The 27,765-nt window shown below is 43.9% G+C and overlaps 1 protein-coding gene across 2 annotated transcripts in view; it reads right to left on the reverse strand.

The window, feature by feature from the left end:
- MYH16 (myosin heavy chain 16) overlaps positions 1-27,765 on the reverse strand; it is a 1,068,458-nt gene that overhangs the window by 812,094 nt on the left and 228,599 nt on the right. Inside the window, exon 3 of one of the 2 annotated variants that reach the window (XM_078654768.1) lies at positions 5,253-5,462. The exons of the other annotated variant lie outside the window; for it this stretch is intronic. Coding sequence (XP_078510894.1) covers positions 5,253-5,462 — 210 coding nt within the window. The remainder of the gene's footprint in view (positions 1-5,252; positions 5,463-27,765) is intronic. 2 annotated transcript variants of the gene reach the window in all.

Here is a 27,765-nt window from a genome sequence, read left to right on the forward strand (position 1 = left end):
TTTCGCCGCATGGATCCTTCCAGGTGATGGCACTTTTCCTTGAAACTAATCCTGACTTTGTTTTCCAATGCTGTCAGCTCATTCAAAATCTTCCATGACGTGAAAAATGCTTTATTTGCAATGGGAAGCCAATGAAGTCCTTCTTGAGCACTAGAACAATGTCCTAATTCTTATGCCAACAGCCAGCAGGACTGTTAGATCCTAAAGGATCTACAGTCACAAAATGTATTGTGTTAAGGCCTTGTAACAGGCATTTAGAATGATTTAATCCAAATTTAAAATGAGATTTTTTTTCTCTCCTTGGATTAATTAAAGGTATGAAGTTCTTCTGACTTCATGGAGTTAAAATACAATCCTATTCATAGCAGTCATCCAGTTTCTCACCATTCATATCTTTTCCAAAGAACAGGAGAGAAAGTATGGAAAAGCTGTTATTCTATAGGTTTTACTGAGACCTCTGTTTCTTTGAGCGAGGGGGATTCAAGGCAGGTCCAACAAAGTCGGATCCAGGCATTATATCAAGACTATGTAAGTGTTTTTTAATAGATTTATTGTTTGTAAATGTATCTTACATGGGTATCAAGAAAATCTTGCGTAACCCCACTCCTCCCAGACTATGTTGGGCACTTCTTCCTGTGGTACTTCAATTGAGCAGAGCAGGGTAATGATAACTAGACACAACAATTCTCAGAAAGAAGATGGGAAGCTATACTATGAAATGTACCAATCAAAATTTGACATGCCATAACTTTATAAGAAGACATTAGGGAAAGACGAGACTACAGCGTGATGCTACAGACTAATATGACACCGGAGAAACCTAACTGTTTCCAGGGCACAAGTCCTAAAAAAAGAAGTGGGGGGACGCTGTCACCGGAAGTGCCGTCACAACAGGAAGTGACGTCACGAAAGGTGGCTCCGATCTCGTCCCAGAGAAGCCAAAAAGGTGAAGTCCAGCTGTTTGGCAGGGGGGACGGCGTCCCCCCTGTAAAATAAGTGGGGGGATGCCGTCCAACTGCGTGGTACCCCGACTCGAGCCTTGACTGTTTCACATGTACGATCATGACAAGGTCAGCTCGTCATGCAGTACACTGGAGCTGTGCTAATGACGAGCTGACCTTGTCATGAACAATGGGATTCATAAAATATCAGCACCCAGCGGGAATTGCCTTAGCACCAATGTGGTTAAAAAGGAGAGAACTCAAACTAATGTGGCTTCTGAAATCCCAGTAACCTATACCAGTTGAGCTAATAGCAATATATGGTACCCAGCACCGAAGATTATTGCGAACAGAATCAGCATGCAAACTTGAATTAAAATCGGCACTATATAGGCCTGTTGCGTCTTGGAATGATCAACAAATATCCCACATGACGCAAACTCCACCGCGAAGGTGGTCTGATGGGATTCATATAGTCAGTGATCTTCACCATCATGTGTCTTTTGCGCGCATCCTTTTATTGCACCCTGGCTAGTACAGCTACACACTATTCCTTTGACCTGGTCTGCTCTTCTTTGTTGGTTATATGTTGTATTAAGGGGTATGAGCAGACAGGTCATTAAATATCCCCTTGACCCTCCACATACCTGTTTTGTTGTTAGTATTATGAGCAACTTTTTAGTTGCGGGTCACTTTTGTCAATGGACGCAACGCACCTCTGGTTGCATCCTTTAAGGCTCACCTAACATAATTGTGAATGTAACCCCTTTTTTCTGAGAAACCCTATTTTTGGCACCTACTATCTATGGGCCATCCTTTGCCTTATCTAACTGTGACCCTGTATAACTTTACTACGAGTTAATCACCTGGAGATTCAGTACTCCACAGGATAAGCAGTCTTTTGTGGATGATTCTCTTATAGTGATTCCACAGAGATTACAATTTTTTCTGACTGCACCTCGGGGTTCTAGCCCCTCCACCACATCTGGATTCCATTCGAGAAGACCGCATCCACCCTTTCCTTTTTTAACACTCATTGGGCGTAGGACACTTACATATGGTCCTAATCTGTCATAAACGAATACTTATGGTGCTTTCACGACCCCATTGACTATTCAATATGAGCTCTTAGAGTGGGAAAAGCCTTAATATCGAGATCGGGAGTCGTTCATTCGACCCGCACCCTTGGGACCATTGTCCCCATTAATTGTCACTTTGTGCTCTTTAATCATTTCACAGACAGTAACGAATCTTTCATCACTGTCTGTGAGCTCCATGTCGCGGCGCATGTGCGCAAGAGCAGTGTCTCTCTGCACGCGCTGACGCTCTGTATCTGTAATGCGCTAATGCGCATGCGCGTGTGAGAGGTGTCTCGCCGTTCACGCTACAGTCTGCCGGCATGCAATGGCGATTGTGGCTACTTCTTTAAATGAAAGGCAGCTATATAAACGAGGCAAGTGGCCTCTCCTACACCTCCTTTTCCGCTCGGGTCACCATCCGAGTCACCGACGGACAGGTTAGTTCCCTGCTTGTCTCGCTGAAGTTAACTTGAACTTGTAAGAGTAGGAATGGATATCTCGTTTTGTGGAGTCTTGTGGTTAGGTTGAGGAACCTTGCGCTGTCTAGTTATGACGGCCCGTGAAGCCTATGCATCTTTAGGTAATTACTAATGGCTTTGATGCTTAATATCATTAGGTAAATGCATCATCCAGGACTATGGTAATTTGGAATTACTAGCGCTAGGTCACACACGAACACATACCGCGTTCTATAGGTATATATGCTTTATAACCTATTGGCAATACCAACTTGATTGGACTTGAGTATGTCTTTGTGTCTGATGGAATCATATTAGCTGGGTCCAGCACGTGTGCCGTGCACATTAAAGTAAGGTCCGTGAGGTTTGAACAGTAGGGGGTCTCTCACACGTATGTTGGGTTTCTGTGTAGAGCAATTGGCTTGGAAGCTATAGGGTTGGTACTCATTGTTTCCTTTTATCTACACTATAGAGCGGGGTCTCACACTCCCGAGCGGTTGCCGGGTGAGGTGAGGTCTTCACCCACACAAGGCTGGGTGAGTAGCATCATGCGGAAATGCCTCATGTTGTTTGAGCTATTAAGCTTTTTTCCATAAATGCAGAATGTCAATTATTCATGCAAGTGTGTTTTGTCTGTGCGGCCTGTGTGTTTATATCTGGATGCGTACTCGACATATGGTGTTGTTGTAAATCAAACTCTATTTTCTAGGAAGAAGATGATCTCCTTTCCTTCCAGTGGACATTCAACTTTGATGGTTCCTGGTAGATATGTACCCATTTTTTTAGTACATAATTGGGTTTTGATTTAACATCTCATTTTGGGTTGTAGTAGCCTTTTTTTGTTATGGTCCTGAAGAAAGCTGGGGGAAAGCCCCTAGAGCTGAAACATGTCGACCGTTCTTCACAGCGCCTTTCGGTAAATACTTTACCCGGCGTGTTTTTAACATTGACACATCGAGTTCAACTTGAATACTTTACAATGCCGATGTAGTTGATTTTATCTCACTACTTTCCTCTAGGCACTGCACTTTAGTCAAATATCACTTTATGATGATTATCACGACTATCTTTTTGACATCCATTTCTGCATCGGCACTATATAGGCCTGTTGCGTCTTGGAATGATCAACAAATATCCCACATGACGCAAACTCCACCGCGAAGGTGGTGTGATGGGATTCATATAGTCAGTGATCTTCACCATCATGTGTCTTTTGCGCGCATCCTTTTATTGCACCCTGGCTAGTACAGCTACACACTATTCCTTTGACCTGGTCTGCTCTTCTTTGTTGGTTATAATGATAACTAGACACAACAATTCTCAGAAAGAAGATGGGAAGCTATACTATGAAATGTACCAATCAAAATTTGACATGCCATAACTTTATAAGAAGACATTAGGGAAAGACGAGACTACAGCGTGATGCTACAGACTAATATGACACCGGAGAAACCTAACTGTTTCCAGGGCACAAGTCCTAAAAAAAGAAGTGGGGGGACGCTGTCACCGGAAGTGCCGTCACAACAGGAAGTGACGTCACGAAAGGTGGCTCCGATCTCGTCCCAGAGAAGCCAAAAAGGTGAAGTCCAGCTGTTTGGCAGGGGGGACGGCGTCCCCCCTGTAAAATAAGTGGGGGGATGCCGTCCAACTGCGTGGTACCCCGACTCGAGCCTTGACTGTTTCACATGTACGATCATGACAAGGTCAGCTCGTCATGCAGTACACTGGAGCTGTGCTAATGACGAGCTGACCTTGTCATGAACAATGGGATTCATAAAATATCAGCACCCAGCGGGAATTGCCTTAGCACCAATGTGGTTAAAAAGGAGAGAACTCAAACTAATGTGGCTTCTGAAATCCCAGTAACCTATACCAGTTGAGCTAATAGCAATATATGGTACCCAGCACCGAAGATTATTGCGAACAGAATCAGCATGCAAACTTGAATTAAAATCTCACTCCACTTATCTAAGCTGTTCTTTTGTGCTCCACCAAATGACTCTATTCCATCCTTCCCAGTTATATACCCCTTTGTTATTATTTCATAATTTGTGTTTATTTATTGTTTAACACACATTGCTTAGACAGATTGGATATTCTTGCATGGAACAACAGCTTGTTTTTAAAATTCTTCAATTTGAAAAGACTTCACCAAGTTGTTCAGGCATCATTCAAATCAAGGCACTGCACAATGCAGCACTCCAAATATACCTACATGAAACAACAGCTGATGGCTTTGCTTTCCTTAGTTTTGCTATTATTACTAGTGGTCTTAACCTAATTATTGTAGATAATGGGATCCCTGAACTGGTCCATGGACAGATCTTACCACAAAACTAACAAATAATAAATGAAATACAGAAATAGGGTGATAAAGCATAAGATAGTTAATAAACAGTTTGTCTTTCCTTTGCACACAATTGTAATTTGTGAACACGAACGTCTGAGGTAGTGGTGGAAACCGAGAAGAAGGAAGGCCTGTGCCAACCTAAGCAAAGCCCATTGCCATCATTAGCCAGTCACCAGTAAATGTACTGTACAGTAAACTACCTGACCTATGTAAAGGTACTTTAGTTACTTTATATCTATATCTGCATTGAAGAAGTATTGTTCCAAGTACTAATCCGATTTTACTCCCTCCTCCCAGGTACGGAAGGAGACAAGGAAACCATTAGGAGTTAATGGTAATTTACAGCAACAGAGACAAATATACACAACACACTTAATGCCCTTTAGTAAAGCACACGTGCAACGCAACATGTAAGGAGCCATACCTCTTTCCCTTCAGTTGTCGGGTCCGTCTCGAGCTCTTTCCGCGGGCTCGCGGCGGCTTCTGCGCTGCTTTCCTCAGCAGTTAGCTGGGCCTTGCCGGAGTTCCCCTCATCCGGGCACTCTGTCAGCACTCCCACCTGGGACTCGAGCGCCTGCTTCCCTTTCCAAAGACTTGAGCCGAGCCCCCCAGTCTGCGGCAGCGGTTTCGGATCCTGTGAAGATGATTGGCAGCAGTGAGAGGCAGTATTCTCCCGCACCGCTGGCTCCATGCTGCGAAGGAACCCAGGCTCGTGCAGCTGCACGCCTCTCGGTTACAACCTTTTGTTCAGAAATATGTTTACACGTGTCGCTCTGAAGCCCTGAAAACCCTAACTAATAAACCTTACATCAATTGTTTACATACTGCAGCGAGGAGGCGTGTAAAAAAGGTTAATCTGAAATCTGAACTGCAGCTGCACTTTACTCATGGAAATTAAGATTTTTTTTAACAACGAGATAAAAAAAAAGTAATTTTTAAGCAAAGTATATTGAGCTGTGGAGGCCCATTCCTGCACTGCGGATCCAGTTACAACATCAACACAAAGCGCATACTTGCTAAGCAAAGGGAATTCTCTCAGATTTGATCTATCTCTCCCCCTCGCTCTCTCTCGCCTTCTGACCAGCCTTTAAAGTTTGTCTGACTGTAACACGGGAAGGAAAGTCGAGTGCCACGACTGTGCCTTGTACAGCAGGGAATATTTTCAAAAACAACATACCCAATTCTGGAGCGTGAAGATCAGCTGATTGTGATTATTAGGAGTCCAAGTGCATAGTTTTCCATAAAAGTGCCTGCCTACTAGGGCCGCGACGTTCCATTTGCCGTGCAAGCTTCTTTCAGATTGGAAAGCAGCCAAAGAGCGCGAGAGGCAGAAAGAAACAAAAACACAGGAGACCCCCACATGTGTAGAATGTTTCCTCTGGACTGTGGCAGGTACGGCCAAAATAAAATAAAACCCTTCTGTTTCAGCGTAACCCTTTCCTGGTGCACCTTTAACTACCTCGGGGTCAATGTTTGCCAGAAGTTCTTTCATGCCCTCCCTCCCCCTCCTTCATCTCAGCAGCGTGCGGTGACTCCTACTGTATAAGGAAAGCTGCACAGCAGAGCAGGGCACACCGAGGGAACACATCTGCGGGAGCACTGCGGTTACTGCCAGCTCTTTCTACCACGCATAGTATTATTTAATCGTTTACAAGTAGGGTAAATGATCTGCAGTGTCTGAATCTAATTAGGTCTTCGAGGTACAGAGCACGCCTTCGTTATGCCGTTAGATCATGCAACTCAACAATAGGGCTCTGTAGTGATGGGCTGAGAAGGCTGCATCTTTCTTTCCTGCTTGTTTGATGTGCCCATCTAAGGAAGTCAGGCAGGACAAGGAGTGATTGTGGTATTGCAAGCAATTTGTTTCTCTCTGTACCTTTTATGTTCGTAAAGCCACCAGACAAGTGCTAGCCGGCCTGGCACGACCATGTGCCAGTCCGCAATGCGTTTGTCTGTTTGACTTGGTACATGTTATTCATTTCATGACTGATTAGAATTGGGAGAACGATTGGGTAAATGAATTGTCTCTCTCCTTGTCCACCTACAAGCATTTATTTGTTCATTGATTAATTCTGATTTTATATAGCACAGATATTGCCCGTAGGCATCACAGCACTTTACAATAAAGCAGCACGTATCAATAACAGATAGGAAATATATATGTACATTTAAGGTGGAGAAAACATCATATTAAGCTCCCCATGAGGTAGATCGCTTCACACATGTTCATTGTAAAATATAGCAATGACAAGCAAGCACGTGGTACAGTACCACGAGATGAACATCAATCACTCGTGCAGATTGAGGTTTGTCTGCACTTGGGGGTAGCATTAGGGAGTGAGAGCGGGTTTGGCCAGGTGACACTCAAAGAGAAGAGCTTTGAGGTCTTTTTTGACTGTGACATGATATGGGGCCAGACGGAGATCTGCAGGAAAGAGACGAGTTCCATAACCTTTTGGCGCTTCTGATTCATTTATCATTCGTGCTTGAAGGTCGAGGTCTGAGACGGAGCAATTTAGCTTTTCATGAGTGTAGGCTGGTGCCTGAGATATTCAGTTACTCTGAGAGGTATAAGGGTAAATAGGAGTGCAGAGCTTTATGAGTGATGCAGGCAGTTTTAAATAGAGCTCTCACTTCTATGGGAAACCACTGAAGGGAGAATAGAATTTGGGAGATGTGGTCAAGTTTCTTCTGTCTTGTTATGAAGTGAGCTTCTGAGTGCTGGGGCTCTGACGCTTTCCTGACCTGACTGGGCGCATCTTGTGGTGAAACTTTGCCGGCCTCTGCTTCGTTGTTCTCCGGTCGCGGCACCCGCTCCACGGCTGCTGCTTGAACTGGACCCGCCCACACCGCCCACACCGCTGCGGGACTGCGAGGCGATCTACAACACCTGGAGCCTCTTCCCGCAGCGGCAACGCCCCCCGCCTGGCTCCCTGATAAAATTCCGCAGCACCCGCTGCGCGGGTGCTACTCAGTGCTGGGGCTCTGACGCTTTCCTGACCTGACTGGGCGCATCTTGTGGTGAAACTTTGCCGGCCTCTGCTTCGTTGTTCTCCGGTCGCGGCACCCGCTCCACGGCTGCTGCTTGAACCGGACCCGCCCACACCGCCCACACCGCTGCGGGACTGCGAGGCGATCTACAACACCTGGAGCCTCTTCCCGCAGCGGCAACGCCCCCCCGCCTGGCTCCCTGATAAAATTTCGCAGCACCCGCTGCGCGGGTGCTACTCAGTGCTGGGGCTCTGACGCTTTCCTGACCTGACTGGGCGCATCTTGTGGTGAAACTTTGACGGCCTCTGCTTCGTTGTTCTCCGGTCGCGGCACCCGCTCCACGGCTGCTGCTTGAACTGGATCCGCCCACACCGCCCACACCGCCCACACTGCTGCGGGACTGCGAGGCGATCTACAACACCTGGAGCCTCTTCCCGCAGCGGCAACGCCCCCCCGCCTGGCTCCCTGATAAAATTCCGCCGCACCCGCTGCGCGGGTGCTACTCAGTGCTGGGGCTCTGACGCTTTCCTGACCTGACTGGGCGCATCTTGTGGTGAAACTTTGCTGGCCTCTGCTTCGTTGTTCTCCGGTCGCGGCACCCGCTCCACGGCTGCTGCTTGAACCAGACCCGCCCACAGCGCCCACACCGCTGCGGGACTGCGAGGCGATCTACAACACCTGGAGCCTCTTCCCGCAGCGGCAACGCCCCCCCGCCTGGCTCCCTGATAAAATTTCGCAGCACCCGCTGTGCGGGTGCTACTCAGTGCTGGGGGTCTGACGCTTTCCTGACCTGACTGGGCGCATCTTGTGGTGAAACTTTGCCGGCCTCTGCTTCGTTGTTCTCCGGTCGCGGCACCCGCTCCACGGCTGCTGCTTGAACCGGACCCGCCCACACCGCCCACACCGCCCACACCGCTGCGGGACTGCGAGGCGATCTACAACACCTGGAGCCTCTTCCCGCAGCGGCAACGCCCCCCCCGCCTGCTCCCTGATAAAATTTCGCAGCACCCGCTGCGCGGGTGCTACTCAGTGCTGGGGCTCTGACGCTTTCCTGACCTGACTGGGCGCATCTTGTGGTGAAACTTTGACGGCCTCTGCTTCGTTGTTCTCCGGTTGCGGCACCCGCTCCACGGCTGCTGCTTGAACCGGACCCACCCACACCGCTGCGGGACTGCGAGGCGATCTACAACACCTGGAGCCTCTTCCCGCAGCGGCAACGCCCACCCGCCTGGGAGGACAAAAGCAGTTTAGCCGTCCCGCGCAGCGGGACGGAGCTCGGGGCGAAGACCGGGCAAAGAGCGGGCGGTTTGAGGCCGTTCGAGTACGGTAGAGGTCGGGCCGGGCCCCCCACCTCTGCTCGCCCTCATTTACCCTCAAATTTAGGAACGACCCTCCGGTAAATTGTGATTCTGTGGAAATTACTTTATTCACATTGTGTGGGTTCCACAGAGTCACTAGCATTCCATACCATCACTGTAGGAGTTTACTATAGTTAAAACAGGCATAAGTAGTTGGTAACATGCCTTTAAGATCAGGCAAAGATCGCACAGTTCAAATACAAACAACGAAGGGAGTTGTCTCGGGCCCACTGGACGCTTTTATCACCCGAGCAACAGGGATATTGGAAAAAGAAATAGCGATGGTGGAAAAACGCCTCTCCTTACACCTTGTTAGAGGTAAGCGTTCTTCGCTGGGCGGGATGGCAAAAATTACTAGTCCTGCTGCTCATGCAGCATCAAATTGTGTATATTCTGTTACCACCGAGGCAATAGTTCACATAGATGGTGAAGGGGTGGGCCTTCAGCTCCTTTGGTTAATGTTGACCAAACCTTGGATGATACTCAGTCAAGTGGCGGGGATCAAACTCAGAATAGTGGGGAAAACGACCTTAGTTTGGAAAATTCACACTCACCTACGAATGCGGTCTTAAATCTCATAGTAGAGGATGATCCTTTGGGATTAGGAACAACATCCCGAAAAAGAAAACAGGATTCGAGCCCTCAGGGGGGGAGAGATCACAAGATGCCCAAATTTAATGATCCATCTAGTAATGTTGCCTCCGCTCTGGTGTATCCCCCTGACTTACAAATACCTTCTGCATTCCCTAGCGTGCTATGTCCTGCTTTAACTTCCCTCGGGTCATCTAATCCCTGCCCTATGTGCCTCAATAGTGATGAAGTCTTACTGGTAAAAATGGAGGCTATGATTAAAACCCTCCTGCTCCCTGTTTTGGAGCGTACTAGGCTGATGACCTCCAAAATAGATGCTCTGGAGATAGTAGTAAGCACAAATTTGGGCTTGCTACAAAAGTTAACTACTTCCAGTCCAGCGGGAGGGGTTCCAACACAGCCGGTATCTAAGACAAAATCTCCAAACCATGTTTTCAGTTGTAAATCCACCAACCCTGTACCAATAGGGGTAGCTAATAAGAAACCGTTAGCGGGGGGGAGGCCTAGAGATAATCTTAGCGCGGTAGCTGAGGGTACTCTGTCACAGGTTCTTAAAAAGAAGGTCGCCGACATTTCCAACCTAGATAGGTCCCAAGTTGCTCGGTCCGCTAATCCAGCGAAATCCAACGTTAGCACATGCTTACAGCCACCCCCTGGGCAAACAATTAATCACCGGAGCACCAAAACCCCAACTGGGGGGAAACAAAATAGGTATACCATTCCCTGCGCTGACTTACCCACGGAGGCAACTCAATATACAATAGTATTAACAGGTGTTTCCCCGTTAAAAGCAGGTACTAAGGAGTCATATGGGGATCTACGTAATAGGGTGATATTCTGGTTGAATAAAAACCGTCCCCTGCCACCATCATCTCCGACTGAAATTCTGTTTGTAAGGAGAGTTGATTGGGTGGGACACGGCACCAAAGACTTGGAGGGTGACTGTATTTTAATATCGTTTAAGGATCCTTGGGTGGTGGACACTATTCGCAGGGAAGCCAGGTTTGCTAGGCAGGGGGATGTACAAACTCTGGGGCTAGCATATTTCTACCCCCAAAGACAGAGTAATTTTTCATTAGGCCCCACTCACAGGAGACCCCCAGTTAGGAGGTACCCCATAGTAAGAACTCCACACCCTCAGCAATATCCCCCACTTTTTAACCACTTTGGGCCCCTTTCCGATCTTGAGGCCATAGACTGACTTTCTATAGGGAATAGAAAAATTAAGTCTGCTGTGGATAGTGGGTACGTTGAAGCGATGCCAAGTCGGGGGGTCCCTCCTTTTACAAATAAGGTAGAGGCAATTCAGGGGGCACTAGCAACTGAGGAACATGCTGTAACAGCTGCTGATGATCCAACAGAGGTTATGCGGGTGGGGGAAACCCGGGATAATGTTGACAGCAATGAGAATAGTGTAAAAACAGGGTGTATATTAGCGACCCCTGCTGTATCAGCATCAATGATCCTCCTAGCAGCTCCCTTATCAGAAATATTCAACATAGTGTCCTGGAATGTTGCAGGGGTTATGGGACGCATGTATTCAGAAGATTGGTTGGAGTTTGTGGATAAATTTGATATCATTCTGCTACAGGAAACTTGGGCACCTGATCCAATTCATAGGGTAGGTTTTGTAAACTTTTTCAAACCAGCTATTAGGGGTGGTAAAGGGCGAGCCTCAGGGGGTTTGCTGATTTGGGTGAAGCAGTCATCAGGATATCACCCATCTGAGATACTTGTAGACAACCCGGACCTCCTGGTAATTAAACTGAGCAAAGATGGCCATCGGGACCTGATTGTTATTAATATATATGCACGAGGTCTCCCTGGGGGTCGCTGCCCTGTTGTGTTGGATGTATTGGATCATTATCTTGCCGGACTGGGCAGAGAAAACTTTATCCTCCTGGCAGGAGATTTAAATTGTACTTTTGAGCTGCTTTATGTAGCCGGGGACAGCTGGGGCTCTGCAGAAGATGCAGTTTGGAATATTCCAGATTTGATGCTAAATAAAACTGTTAAAGCAACTGAGGCCGCGCTGAACTGGATGGCTCTGTGTCTTACCCGGGGGCTAAGGGCTATAAATGGTCGGTCAAGATCAGATTTGGGTGCCAACTACACCTTTGACAATGGACTAAGGAAAAGCCGGATTGATTATTTTTTGTTAAAACTGGAACACTGGCCTTTGCTGGTAGATATGGAAGTGGTACCCCGCCCAGAAAGTGATCATAACCCCCTGATACTTAAACTAAGGCTGCCGGGAATGAAGATATTGAAGGAACCTGACACCTCCCGGACAGGGGACGTTATTCTGACCAATGATCGAAGGAGGTTAAAATGGTCCAGGCTAGCGGGGGACGAGACCTTACAGGAGAGCGTTGAGACTGTGGTCTCTAATATGTTTAATGAAATAATGCTTGATGATTTGCTGGGGGGTGGTTCTGTAAATACTGTTATTGATCTTCATGAGTGTTGTTTTAATGAACTCAAACTCCTTCTTTCTCTACCAGGTCAGAAGGGAAACGCCAAACAAAATGCCCCCCATCAGAAATGGTACAATAAAAAGTGCAGGGAGGCCCATAGACACCTTGTCAAAGCGGTTAAGTCCCGGAACATGTGTGCGGTTAAGGCAGCTAGGGTGCAATATAAGAAAGTTCAGTGGGAAGCCAAACGGGAGTGGGAGGATATGTATTGGTCCGATCTTTTGGATGCCTCCGCTTCGAATAATCTGTCCAAGTGTTGGGATTTAGTGAAATGGGGCAAGGACTCTGACTCATGTATTCCCACAAACCATGTACCCCCTGACGCTTGGGTGACCCATTATTCGGCCCAATTTAGTGCTGAAACCTCTGAACCCCCTTTTAAATTGGACGAGGTACCTCCGTCATCTATTTGTGGGGAGAAACTCATTTTCTCGGAAACTGAGGCAGAGCTAGCACTTGGCTTGACCCAGCGGGGGAAAGCACCAGGGATGGATTTAATCCCTGCTGATCTGTTTAAAGCCAACCCCGCTCTATGGGTGCCCTACATAACAAAGATCGCAAATGCAATAGCTAAAGGGGCAAGAATCCCTAGGTTGTGGAAGGGTGCGGAGATACTCCCAATCCACAAAAAAGGCGATAGGTCTAATCCGGGCAATTATCGCCCGATTAGCCTTATCGACTCCCTCCGAAAAATTATTGCACGCATGGTCTTGAGTAGAGTTCAAGGCTGGATTGAACTAGAGGACATACTGTCTCCCATGCAAGTGGGCTTCAGATCAGGTACGAACACCATCGACCAGGTGTTCAGATTTTGTCTGATCTACTGGAAGGTGGTCTTGCTCGGCAGTGGAACCATCTTTGCCGCATTTATCGATCTGAAGTCCGCTTTCGATCTAGTGCCGAGGGATAAATTGTGGTGCGTCCTGAGGGACCTAGGCTTACCTAGGGAACTACTTGATCTGATAGTTAAAATGCATGAGGACAACTATGCAAGGGTGAGGTGGGGAGGCCAGGGACAAGTGAGGAAACCCTTCCCCGTGACCCGTGGTGTTCGCCAGGGATGTGTCCTGGCGCCAACACTCTTCTTGCTATTCATTGATCAAGTGGTCAAATTCTTTGAAGACACTCCCACTGACGCCCCCTTGCTGGCAGGGACAAGGTTTCCAATGCTTATCTTTGCCGACGACACCCTACTCCTCTCAAAAACACGCAGTGGTCTGCAGCGGGCGCTGGACCGCTTCGAGGAGTTCTGTGCCATCAATGACCTTAAGGTAAATGTGGGCAAAACCAGGTTTATGGTTCTTAATAGGAGGCATTTTGTCCGGAGCTCCGTTAGTATGAGTGGAGTCAACTTGGAACAAGTTGAAACCATGACGTACTTGGGGGTTACCTTGGACCGTCGTCTGGGATGGAAAGATCAGGTTGGTGCCCAACAGCTTAAATTTGCCCGACTTACCGGCTGTCTTTTGAATGAGCAAAGGAGATCAATTACAAAATGGGTTACCCCAGCGTTAAAAATCTATGATACTAAGATCAACACCGCAATCCTATATGGTGCTGATCTCGGGGGACACATGGATCTCTCTAGCCTATTTAGAACCCAGTGTAAGTTTTTAAGGAGCCTGATTGGGCTACCCCAATCATCCCCTTCTATACCCCTATGCCTGGATCTGGGATGCAATCCAATTAACGAGATGGCAAGATTTAGATTGGTGGCCTTCTGGAGGCGTATATGGACATCCCCTGACCTTACCCTTTTTGCAAAGGAATTGGCTGAAGTTAGGTCAATTGGGGGATCTGGGAGAATCCCTTGGCTAAAAACGGTAAAAACCATTCTGGTTGAAATGGGACTGGAACAACTGTGGATATCTCCAAGTACCAATGCTTTTCCCGCCAAACAGGAATTCAAGGCATTGTACTGGGCCTCGGTCCGTCAATCGCTAGTAACAGCTTCCAGCTCTGTTGGTCTAACGGGAAGGTTTCTGACCATTAAGTTGGATCCCTCCCGTGAGACCTATTGGGATATCATCACCAAACCGCTGGACAAGAAACTTTACCATCAGTTTCGGGTAGGAGCATTGCCATTGAATTCCTTCACAAAAAAATTGGTTAATGGAGTAACTGAATTTTGTAGTTGGTGTCCAAGTCACAAAGAAACTGAGGGTCATTTTTTGTTTGCCTGCCCGATCTATTCAGTGCCACGAACAAAATGGTTAAAACCCCTGTTTCAGCGCCTCCCTTTTAGAAGGTCTTCGGAGGCTATCTGGGTTCTAAAAACCAATACCTCAGAGGTGATTGTGGTGAGCATAGCCAAATTCCTAGGGTGGGCTTGGGCCATCAGGGCAAGAAGCAGACAAAACCTTCAATAGGGCTTCTTAATTTGTTCATAAAAGCTTAACCATTCCTTTTCAACTAAATTCAGGAAAAATTTATATAGTATGAGGAATGTTCTTGCATATTCTTGTTGTTTTTCTTTTTAACTTTTAATAAGCTATGGTCAGGTTTGTCTTTGTATTTTTGAATGTTTAATAACTTTTTTATGATAATGGTGCTGCTATTTTAAAAATGTCATTATAATGACCATTACTATGTTATTTATAATCCTAAATGTTTTAAATATGTTGTAAATGTTGTCTTTTATGATTTCAATATCGAAATAAAGACTTTAAAATCTGAAAACCTGAAGTGAGCTGCTGCATGTAGAACTGCTATGAGAGGACCAAGTAGCTGGAAAGGAGTGACATTCCATACCTAGGTGGCGGAATGAAAAGCGATTCTGTAGTCAAGTTTGTAGAGAACAATAGTCCGGACAACAAATTTAAGGTCATGTGCTGGGATAAGGTTCCTGTTACCCCAAAGAAGCCTTAGCTGGAAACAGGCACTCTTAGACATGGAGGGGAAATAGTAATGGAGGTTTAAACATCTGTCGAAAGGTGAATCTCGCATGTTTGGCATTCTGAGTGATGGAAGCGTGGCTGTTTATGTCCAGTAGGCGATCCATCCAGTCATGGATCGGTAAGCTACATTCCTGTGGAATGATTGAAGAAATTCTGTTATCTCTCAGTTTAGTTTGAGGTGGTTGTTAACTGGAGACAGCCTTCTGGACATGAGACCTTTAAAATATTTGGATGACATAGGTGTATAGGTGAAAGAGGATTCATGAGCTCCTTAAGATTGTGTGGAGGGGTTCGAGGTAGAGGTTGGGGAGATGATTGAATCTTGTTGGAGATCTGTAGAAGACTCGAGAACCTATCTGAGACTCTGGCTTGCATTATTATATGACTATTTGTTTTCTTTCAATTCTAAGTCCATGGGTATTGCCTCGTGCGCGCATGTGCAGTTTTTGCAAGATGATCGACCCAAGTAGGAGAGAGACAGAGAGGAAAAGGAGGAAGGCAGCCCAGGGATGCAGCAGTACAGGTAAGTGTTTATTTTTTTGTTTTAATTAAACTATAATTAATTTTTAATAGGGTGTGTGGAGTTGGGGGCTCGACAACTGCCCCCAGCTGGGGAGTCGGAATTTTGCCCTATACTCTGCGTTCTCCGCAGAACGCGGAGTAGGCAAATCTCCACACACTCCGCTGGAGGAGCGGAGTTCCCCACCCAGGACTTAATTACTATAACGTTGCAACTACAACTGCACAGAAAAATATGCTAACTAACACAAAACAGATCTATTCTGCATCCATTATTACCCAACTGTCTAAACAGGGTTTTGACTTATGGAAGGACACAATAGACATTAAATAAGTCTGGGGTTCAAAGGACTGGCAGGTACAGGGAACAGAAGCACTATTTCGAGCTTGCCTCATCCCACACCATATCTTCTTTTGAATGACACAGTGCAACAGACTTCCTGTCTTGGAATGGCCAAGAATAAGGATTTGAACACAACTTGTGCCCCACACCATCTCATATGAATTTTACATCACATGGAGGGGATACAATAGATGACATCATACAGTACAATACGTCAGACCTCAATTGGAAGGGGTGCTTAGTTTGGCCCACAGACACGAACAAGTCAATCAAGATTCAGGGGTACAAATAAAGGGTTTAGTATCCATAAGCCAGATCAACTCTATGTACAAAGAGAACATCTGGGGGTAGTGACATCCTACAGTGTTGGGAACTTGTGCCATGATTGGCTAAAAACCTCAACACTGTCCCAGGTGAAACAGCACTTATCCTTACTCTCAGATGAGGTGGATCTAAGGGATTTTTTATTAGGGCCCTGAAAACCACGTCAGTAACGTTTCTTATATGCTGTCTATAATGCAATCTGGAATATCTCTCAACAAGAGACCGCAGAGAGACGTTGTGAAATAGATAGAATTAACCTAGAAAAGGTGTTAGCTGTAGTTGACAATGGCATGATTACATTAACATCCAAGATTTATTCACTGGGAAACATTGTATTTTCTGCTATTGATATACTCGAACAGGAACTGTCCATACTACAACACAGACATCTCAATTGGTAAACAGTCAAAATATCGACTAAAAAATATCGAATGGACATAATAATGAGTTTAAAATATAGAATGGACAAAATATCGAATGGACAGAATATAGACATTAAAAATATCGTTTTTAAGGTAAGTAATGTAATATCGAATGTTAAAAATATAGAAAGTTAAAATATCAAAGTGTATAATATAGGTTATTAAAATTATCGAATTTTTAATAATATCAATCTTTTTATAGTTTTTTTAATGTTATTATATGTGTGAAAAGTGTGTATTTGTGTTATAATTTATTTTAATTAATGAATTTTGTTTTTTTAATTTTTGCGTAATTTAATTCTGTAGCGGGTTGTGGGTTTATAGGGGAATAGGGTGGAAAGTAATTTAGTTATAATTAATTAAATATGTAAATTTATTTATTGCTATTAATTTTTAATTCATTGTTAATTCATTTATATTTGGTAATTAATTACATTTTAATTGGCAATTAATTTTAATTAATTGATTAATTGCTAATTATGTTAATTTTACTAATTTATTTTCTGTAGCAGGTTGTGGGTGTATAGGGGAATAGGGTGGGAAGTAATTTAATTATAATTATTAAATATGTAAATTTATTTATTGGTATTAATGTTTAATTAATTGTTAATTAATTTATATTTGGTCAATATTTAAATTTTAATAGGCAATTAATTTTAATTAATTGATTAATTGCTAATTATGTTAATTTTACAAATGTATTTTCTGTAGCGTGTTGTGGGTGTATAGGGGAATTGGGTGGGAAGTAATTTATTTATAATTAATTAAATACGTAAAATTATTTATTGGTATTTATTTAGAATTAATTGTTAATTAATTTTTTATGGGTAATTAATTAAATGTGAATTGGCAATTAATTTTATTTAATTGATTAATTGCTAATTATGTTAATTTTACTAATTTATTTTCTGTAGCGGGTTGTGGGTTTATAGGGGAATAGGGTGGGAAGTAATCTATTTATAATTAATTAACCGCATGCGTGCGGCGGTAATTTTTGCGCTGTGCGGCTTTTTTTGAAATACCGCGTTACATGACGAGCTGAGCTCGTCATGAGCATGCGAGCAGCGCAACTCATGACGAGCTCAGCTCGTCATGAGCATGGAAGGGGTTAAATAAATCAATTTATTTAATTGTATTTAATTTGAATTAATTGTTAATTAATTTTTAAATGTTAAATTATTAATTGTTAATTCGTAAATAATTTGTATTAATAGGTAATTAATTGTAATAATTACATTTAATTTGTAATTTTAATTGATTAATTATTATATTATATTAAATTGGTAATTACTTTTAATTAATTTTTTATAGATATTAATTTATATTTTTTTAAATAATATATGAAGTATTTACTTTCCCTACTGTTGCACTCTCTGGAGTGGGAATAGTAATTTTTACCACTATGCTATCCAACGCTTTCCCTACTGTTGCACTTACTGGAGTGGGAATAGTAATTTTTACCCCTACGCTATCCAACGCTTTCCTCACTGTTGCACCCACTGGAGTGGGAATAGTAATTTTTACCTCTACGCTAGCCAATGCTTTCCCTACTGTTGCACTCTTTGGAGTGGGAATAGTAATTTTTACCCCTACGCTATCCAACGCTTTCCCTACTGTTGCACTCTTTGGAGTTGGAATAGTAATTTTTACCCCTACGCTATCCAACGCTTTCCCTACTGTTGTACTCACTGGAGTGGGAATAGTAATTTTGATCCCTACGCTATCCAACGCTTTCCCTACTGTTGCACTCTCTGGAGTGGGAATAGTAATTTTTACACTTCCGCTATCGTACGGTAATAATATTGGATATTATTTAATTATATTATGTTACTATATATATATGTTTTAGCAAATATGATTGTAATTTTTTTTATAACTTTAATTAATTATTTAATTATTATAAGTTAATTGAAGTATTTTTAAGTATATTTTAGTAATTAATTTGTAATAATAATTTAATTTAACACTGTTTTTGATAAAGTCGATATTTTTATAAACTATATTTTTGTAAACGATATTTTGTACTCAATATTTTTGTACTTACCTGTTTGTAGATACAAACTCGATATTCTGTCTGTCGATATTTTGTCAACGATATTTTTGCTAGTCGATATTATGTCCCTCGATATTATGTCGGTGATCCATCTCAACTATGTTCTATTATGTTATTAAGCTGGACGCTGCAATGATTGCGTGCTGGTTATGTGCCTTGGCGATTTATCAACAGTACGTCCTAATTTTCTGCATATAACTGAAAAGCAGATAAGAATGGCACAAAAGGGAGCAGAATATACAATGCTGCGGATTGAAAAACTGCATCAATTACCTTTTACTGTGGCAGAGTCACCATCAACAGAATGGTTAATCCATGGCCATATTACATTACCGGTCACAACTTTCAAGTTTCAGTATTCCCTAAAACAACAACAGGCAGGCAGATATGAAGATATGGGTAGGGAATTCATCAAGTAATCTTGGGAGCGGCCATAAAGATTTCGGTGCAGCCAGCCGCCGCGGAGCCGCCCGCCTGCCCGCACTCGACTTTCCCGCCGCTGCCTCCCTGCGGCCCCGCCCCCCGCCAGCCGGTTGGTCCCCCCGCTCCCGCAACCCAGCGGACCCTCCCTCCCGGCTCCCTTCTTAAGGGGACTCTACCTTCTCTTCGGGAGCGACCACTGAGCCCTGCCTAGGCCTGGTCACCCCCACGCTCCTCCTGCTACCTGCTACCTGCTACCTGTTCCTGCAGGCGACCCAGCCGCCGCTGAGCCGCCCGCCCGCCCGCACTCGACTTTCCCGCCGCTGCCTCCCTGCGGCCCGCCCCCCGCCAGCCGATTGGTCCCCCTGCTCCTGCCACCCAGCGGACCCTCCCTCCCGGCTCCCTTCTTAAGGGGACTCTACCTTCTCTTCTGGAGCGACCACTGAGCCTTGCCTCAACTCAGACAAGACGGAAGTACTCATCCTGGGACCATCTTCCTCCGCCTGGGACGACTCCTGGTGGCCCCCTGCCCTGGGCAGCGCACCCAAACCAACAGACGACGCACGCAACCTGGGCTTTATCCTGGACCCCTCCCTCTCGATGACCAGACAAGTCAACGCCGTCTCGGCCTCGTGCTTCAACATCCTACGCATGCTCCGGAAGATCTTCCGATGGATCCCCACCGAAACCAGGAAGACGGTCACACAGTCACTCGTCACCAGTCGACTGGACTACGGAAACACCCTCTACACCGGAACCACAGCCAAACTACAGAAGAGACTCCAACGCATCCAGAACGCCTCCGCACGACTCATCCTGGACATCCCCTGCCGCAGCCACATCTCCGGACACATGAGAGACCTGCACTGGCTCCCCGTCAACAAGAGAATCAAGTTCCGTCTCCTCACCCATGCACACAAGGCTCTCCATGACCTGGGCCCTAGGTACCTCAATAACCGCCTGACCTTCTACACTCCCACCCGCCAACTTCGTTCGACCAACCATGCCCTCCCCGCCGTTCCACGCATCCGAAGAGCCACCATGGGAGGAAGATCCTTCTCCTACCTGGCAGCCAAGACATGGAATTCCCTCCCCATCCACCTCTGCCAGACCCAAGACCACCTCTCCTTCAGGAAGCAACTCAAGACTTGGCTGTTCGAGCCGTAGCAGACCCCCCTCCCCCAAGTGCCTTGAGACCCTCCGGGTGAGTAGCGCGCTATATACATTTTTTGATTGAATGATTGAAGGAAGTGTTTCTAAGTGAAACTAACTGCGAGAACGCTTTAAGCGGATCTTTCATATGCCAGGATATCATGCTTCACGGGTCTTGTAATGGTTCAGTTGCTAACTTATCCTGTCACTTGAAAGGGTTCCCAGCTGCCGGGATTAATACCGTGTTCAAGTTGCTTTCAAGTGGAAGTTACTTGATGCTGAACTATCAAGGTCACGGGCATCGCATATCTTGTTATTGTAGGCTCCAGGGTTACTTGCTGTATGCAAGTATTGTTTCCACCGACCCGCACAATCAGGGAGGCGATTTTCTGGCCTTCGTTGAATATTTCTTATTTACGGTTTGATACTCTGAGACGAATGAAAGCCATGCTTTTACAGAAAACCGTCCCTTCACCTTCGCCCAAGAGACTTTTGATTTCCAGGTCGCAAGGTCCTCAGCTGAGATATTGGCACTGGTATAAACAGACTGCCCTTTCCATTTCACAGAAATGTTACAATGTATCTTTAACTTGTCTGATACGATGGGTATAGTACGCCTATTTAAGACCTTAGGTTCTGGACTGTTAAGCACCCTTCAGACAATCTTCGGAGTTATTCCCAACTTCATACACTCCTTGTTTGGAAGCATTTTTGGAGGACATCCGCTGAACCTGGATATTCGATGAGTGAGCACCCTCCTTCCCCCAAGCGCCTTGAGACCCTCTGGGTGAGTAGTGCGCTATATGAATGCAGAACTTGAACTTGAACTTGATCCTGTTCCTAATAGCAGGAATCCTGATTGTCATTTTCCTGCTATGCAATGGACGTCCCAGTCACCAAGGAGATGGAAAAAATGCTCTTGCAGCGCCAATACCGTGATCGCATGGTACTCCATCTGGGCACATCTCACCTTCGGGAACTAAGCAAGTCTTGGTTCCTATAATTTCAACCAGTCTGTATTGAGTGTGTTCTGCCTGTCCTCCGCTGCCTATTTTGCAGACAAGAATGCATGTTGGGTCTTTGTCTAATATCTCAATTGGTTGCGCCACCGACGTGGATGCTTTAATGGACCAGTTAAAGGCAAGCAACAGTGATGTTGTGTCTCCCAACCAGGGCACATAAACATTTGGCTCATTGTGTGCTGAGAAAAGTTTGGCCTTTTTCAAAACAACCAAAATTTGGAATCTTAAAAAAATAGACTCTTTTTTTAGTACTGCATGGCTTTCGGGCACTAACAGTTGTCCAGACCATATATACAAACATATTTTAAGTGACTTCTATAAGAGACTTCTACCACTTATATTAGAATTTTAGCATCTTTTACATATTTTGTTTATTAGATTTTCTGCATATTTTAGAAGTACATGTAGTATTTTTCATATGTCGTCCAGTCTGATGAAGAGTGGATGTTATGTTTCATACAGGTGCCCAATATAGGCTCATGTAGCAACCCGTAATTTCACCTGTATTTCCCCTGCCATTACACTACATAACGCTTCTTGGTACTGATCTTTTGCTTAGTTACGGTAATGCCTAAATGACATGGGGATTTCTCTGAAAACTAGCCTCATTCATTATGGATGAGGATTCTTGAAATCACAGAAGGACACCATCTCCTGCATAGTAGCTAACTGTAAGGGTCATTCCTTCCGTCATCCTAGTCTGACATGACACAGCAAGGTATACCCCCTGGGGGTACCACATTGGATATTTAAAACAATATCTTTGCTGAGGCCAGAGAGGAGAAAAGGACTTTCATGCTGACACACTGACGCGAGACACTGAGGTTCCTGCACGCAGATACTCCAAGCTCGCAGTGGTCTAACATCCCTTGTGGGGTGTCCATCTCGAGACCAAGACGGTGTCCCAAAGTTTCTCACTTCAGGTAATGGAGTTGACATTTACACCTACATACATGCTAGGTACACTTAGGTACATCTAGTTAGGGTTGCATCGTAGGAGTACGCATGTTATGGACATGTATTTTTATACTTGCTTACATTCATGGTTTTAGCACTATGGTAGAAATCTACCATCCTTTTACTCTGTTGGTGCTTACTATCATTTATATCTGTTACTGCCTCATGGTTGTTTCAGCACACCTATTTTACATCAGAGTGACGCTGGTTCAGTAAATGCGTATTTAAAAACACCCCCACCGTTTATTCTGTGTATCTCTCTGAGACAAAGTGAGCACGAATGACTGAGCGAAAAGTATCGCACTGTTTCCACGATCCTGAGGGATCAGGGATGTCATGTTCGATAGTTGCCAAGAACTATTCTCTCCTTGGTAAGAGGGGTTTCTAGTGGCACTGTGAGCTAGCTGGTATACAAGCTAACATACCCAGTGGGGGTGTCTAGAATCAGTATGGACACCAATCCTACAGTGTGTTTAGTCTAAACACGTAGATCCTATATAGGTTTATAGGAACTACACGACAAACGTGCTGCGTCATATGTTAACAATGCCACAATGTTAAATCATTTGTCGCAACACAGTCTGTTGATTAGAAGTTAAGTCCACTCAGGACTGGACGTTGTAGTTATATGCCCTATTGTAAATCTAATTCATTCAATTTTATTTTAGTTATAGTAAAACATAAAACTCCACATCTATCACAGATCGCTGTCACTAGTAAATATGCAAATATTTAGAAGTGCAAAAAAATACAAGTCGCAGAAAACATATCTGATAAGAGGTTCAAATTCCCAAATAAAAGTTGTACAGTCATATGCCATTTCATCATGTTATGTAATTTCTTCGGCTGATGGATCAAATTGCATTATGTAGTAAGCACCACAACTTTCTATAATATTACTAATATCTCTAAAGGTTTATCATATCAAACGCGCCAAATGACTGACAATTGGATGTCTTCTGATTACTTTCTGATCTATTTATACAGAGGCCCTATGTTCGTGGTACTCTGCAAAAAAGTGAACGTCAGCATATATTAAAAAATATATATTTTTTTCAATATGGGAATTACTAAAGCCCTCCTAATTTTCCCAGAAAACAAACAGAAGAGGAAGTTTTCTACCATTACAAACTCACAAGGCCGATAAGTTTAACTCATCTCTCAATTACCATCTTTTCCCATGGCTTGGCAATGTTATTACGTTCATGTGAAACTTTGTGACCATAATCCTACATCCAAAAGAGAAAATACTCAAATGTGCCTTACTGTGATCCCCAGTGGGATTTCTTATGAGGGTACGCAAGTCCGGGATGGTGACGTATTATTTGTTTCCAGTATTCTTTTCAAGTATTTTGTCCAGGTGCATCTTAATATTGTATTGCATTCCTGGAGTGGTTCCAGGGATTGAAAAAACAGTTGTTGAGATTTAACATAAAAAATGATTTCCTGATATACCTAAGTTATTGTATTTCCAGGCCTCGCAGTGAATTATATACCTCGTCCAATACGATAGTTGTATCAGCTTTTTCACATTGCTCAAAAAGTCCAAAACGAATACAGAATGAACGCTTAATGTATTCTCAGAGGTGAATATATCTTTTGAAATGTGCCAAAACCACTGCACTTGCCATGCCACACCCACTAAATAAACTGGTAATAACAATTTGCAGGTTACATTTTCATTATTGCTTTGGCACACCAATTTCCCATTTTCTAGAAAAATTGTTAAATTGTTCCACATCACTGTGTGCGTGCCAATACTCCCCAATATAGGCTATCTCTCAAATGTAAAGGACTGATTACAAGTTCGGCGGAGAACCGGCGGTGTCGGTCCCTTGAACACCAGACTGGCCGTCCATGCGCTGTATTGTGAATATGGTGGTGGGACCTCCACAGGACCGCTACAACTGCTGAGGATCATGGATCCTGTGGCGGAGGCGCTGCACTCAGAGACCCTAATATGCTTGTGGTAACTCTGCAGCACCGCCGAGCATATTAGGAGTTTCCTCACTGCCACAGTTTTTATGGCAGTGAGGCTGTCATGAAAACTACGGTGGTGAAGAAACAAAAGGGGCCCTACAGTTCCCCCTGTTGCCTCAGGGCCATGAAGTGCCTGCAGGGGGGCACATGTGTTCAGTCACTCCCTTTCATGCACGGAATGGACTTTGGACTCCATGCCGTGCTGGAACGGAGTTTGGTGCTCCCTTCGCGGTGCTTTTTTAATAGGTACTGCCGTGGGTACGCGAAAGGACCACAAGATTACTCGTAATCTGGCGGGTTGTCGGCAGTCAAGTTTGGTGGTCTTGGAGCAGGGCGCTGGCATCGTGGCCGGCTCCAAGACTGCCAAACTTATAATCAAGTGCTAAGTCCTTGGTAATGATAAGAACTGACGTTCTTGATGTTGCTAAAACTTAAGTACATCTTTGTTGGAGTGTTTTCTTCACCCTTCCTCTGTCACCTATAATTTACGTGTACTAAAAGTTAGATTCCCCGTCCCAAAGAAATAAAATAATGTAATAGGTTTAATAATGTTTGTATTGTACATTGTTACCTGCTTTACCTAACGGCCCTCTATTTATACACAATTGATAATACTGGAATCCTATTTCCTATTTATGTGCCCATTCATCATCAGACATTAAGCTAAAAGATACATGGGTGCCCCCTACAGCCCTTGTGCACCCTCTGTTTATTCCCGTTACTTCCTCTCTATTTCCAACTTTTTTCCATGTACTGGCTGCTAATAATACAACATCAAACAATTTAACAGCCGTTTCAATACCCTTTACATTTAATGTATGCCACTCATTTCCTCTACTCCTCTACTGAGTACATCAAGTGTCTGCAGACCTATTGTAAAAAAAATACGTTGATGGAACTGAATGAAATCCTCTAAAATATTACAGCTGACCCAAATGGGGAACATCCATTACAACGCAGGAATTACAACTTAATGCCTTTACAATGCAGTCAATACTATGTAGGTTCCCTTACAACGCATGCTATTGCAATGCATTCCACTACAACTCTGACCAGCACCTTCTCTGAGGTAAGCACCCTGCAGTGTTAGAATAGTACATTATGTTGTAATGGTACATGCGTTGTAATGGCTTGCGTTGTAATAGCATGTGTTGTAATGGAGCTCGCTTTGTAAAAACCACACTGTATATCATGCGTTGTAAAAGTTTGCGTTGTAACGTCATACATCCTTTGAATATCTCATGCAAATACCTAACGTGACCGCCTTAAATTTGTATTAAATTGTGAAATTAAGGTAGCCACGGACATGCCCACATAAATTATGAAAATAAAGGCATAGTAATAAAATTAATTTCCTTAACCTGAAATTGTTGGTTGTTAAATAGATTCTGCACAAAAAGGTCAGAGCATGAGGTAACCTGAAGTTTCTGTTTGCAGTAAAATTAACTATGGTGTTTTATACAGAGACACAAAAAGAGCTGCAACCACTTTGCTGCAATAGGAATTTCTCCCAAATGCATAACATACAGCTACCAATGGACTCCAAGGGCATTTTATGTAAGCTTGTGCCTTGGAAACCTTAAGTCACTCCAGGAGCAACTTTGTGAGTCTGAGGAAGGAGGGTCACTGGGACAGATAGGTTTGCTTTAATGGAAAGGAAGCACCTGCTGGTCAAATGATACAGAACATCTGGTATGAGTGAAGCGGCGGCAACTGTTGCTTTCTAGGAGGCAAAATAGCCAAGTAAATTACTGACTGAATGGAATGTTGCTGACGGCAGATGTGGTGTATACTAATGGGGATGACGAGCACCATACGAGACATCTTCATTTTGTGTGGAAAATTCATGACATAATCCGTCCAGAATAACAGCTATGCAAAATGGTCTGGAAAAGTTATTGTATCAAACTTAATGTACTTTGTCTAATATTGAAAGTATTATTTTGGCCAAACAGACGAGGAAGCTAGGTTAGCTATAGGATACTCTGTATAATTGTTCGCAGGTGCACAGAAAGCTGGAGGTGACACACATTTGGATTATGTTATCCACTTAGCTGTTCCCCTTCCGAGGGCGGTACAATGCATACCTTTTAGTTGGTTTGCGTATATATGTTCGCATAGACATCGATTCATCAAAATGCTGGGTTGTAGGTGAAGGTACATAACACATCCTTTGAACGTCCATGACATCACAGGAAGTAACATCATTTGAGCTTTAACCTTGAATCCTAGGAACTGATGCCACATCCCCTTGTTCCAGGTTTCACAATGATTAGCATCACTGAAGCCTATTATGTACCTCAGAGAAAAAAATGTATTGATAAATCAAATGGAGGCCCAGAAAAAAGTATTAAAAATACTCAACAGTGGCTATGACTATGTGTATTAATTCATATGGTCCATTTGTTGAATATGAACTATGCTATTGCTTGAATGACTCCCAAACATTAAGTAGCTTTATTTTGAGAGTTCTTTTCTGGTACTTTCAGGATATGAATCATAAAAGGTATGGTTTTATCCAAACAGATAACTTTTACTCAACTTTTCAGTAATGAAAAATAGAAACAAACTGTTCAAAAGTCTACGCTTTTTGTGATGTATTCTAAAGAGTGTGCATTACATACACTGCTGAATATATATTTATTTTTTTGCACTGATAATGTAATGTCCCAGTGGGAATTGCACAAAATAAGCAGTACCCAGATTGACAATGTTTAACATCTGTTCTTTGGCACTGTTGTTGCCACTTCCGAGGTAAAGAGTCACAAAGGCAATGCCAGGGGTCAACTGCGAAATGGTTTCCATGTATGTATGCATTTCATTAATACAGAAAAATCCTAGCTAAAAAACAAAGGAGGATTGTGCCACAAAGGGGTTTAGACTTAAGCAACAAAACAAGGCGAGAATCGAAGATGTACAGACAAGTGAGGGTTTATGATTGGATGATGGCTAGTGATAGAGAAATAAAGCACTATAACACATGGTGTGTTTTTTATGGTGAAGGAGGAAGGGAAGGAGGTGACTCCTGCAGTTGTCACCCATGCCAATATTTTTTAGTAGTGTGGTGTTGTCAAACAGAACTCTTGGCCTTCAATTACCAGTACAAAGATGAATGCGTGATCTGTAAAGGCCTTTTACTTCCACATTTGTTTTATTCTGCTGTGTACGTCATACTTTAAACTACAGTGTTGCAGTAATTTTACTTCTGATGGGTGATACGTTTAATGGTTATGGATGTTCCAGCCTCGTGCCAGGCACAACCTGTTACCCTGCACAGATAGTGAAATGAACTGAAATGTGTTAGACCTGTCATCCTAAGGGTGGTTTGTCCCCCAACATTTTGTCTTTTACTTCTCCATTTTGCTGTTTCTTTTTGTTGGCCTTAGGACTCTGAGCACTTTACCATTCTTAACCAGTGCTAAAGTGTGCTT

The sequence above is a fragment of the Lissotriton helveticus genome, chromosome 7 (assembly GCF_964261635.1).
Source record: "Lissotriton helveticus chromosome 7, aLisHel1.1, whole genome shotgun sequence".
Taxonomy (NCBI): Eukaryota; Metazoa; Chordata; class Amphibia; order Caudata; family Salamandridae; genus Lissotriton; species Lissotriton helveticus.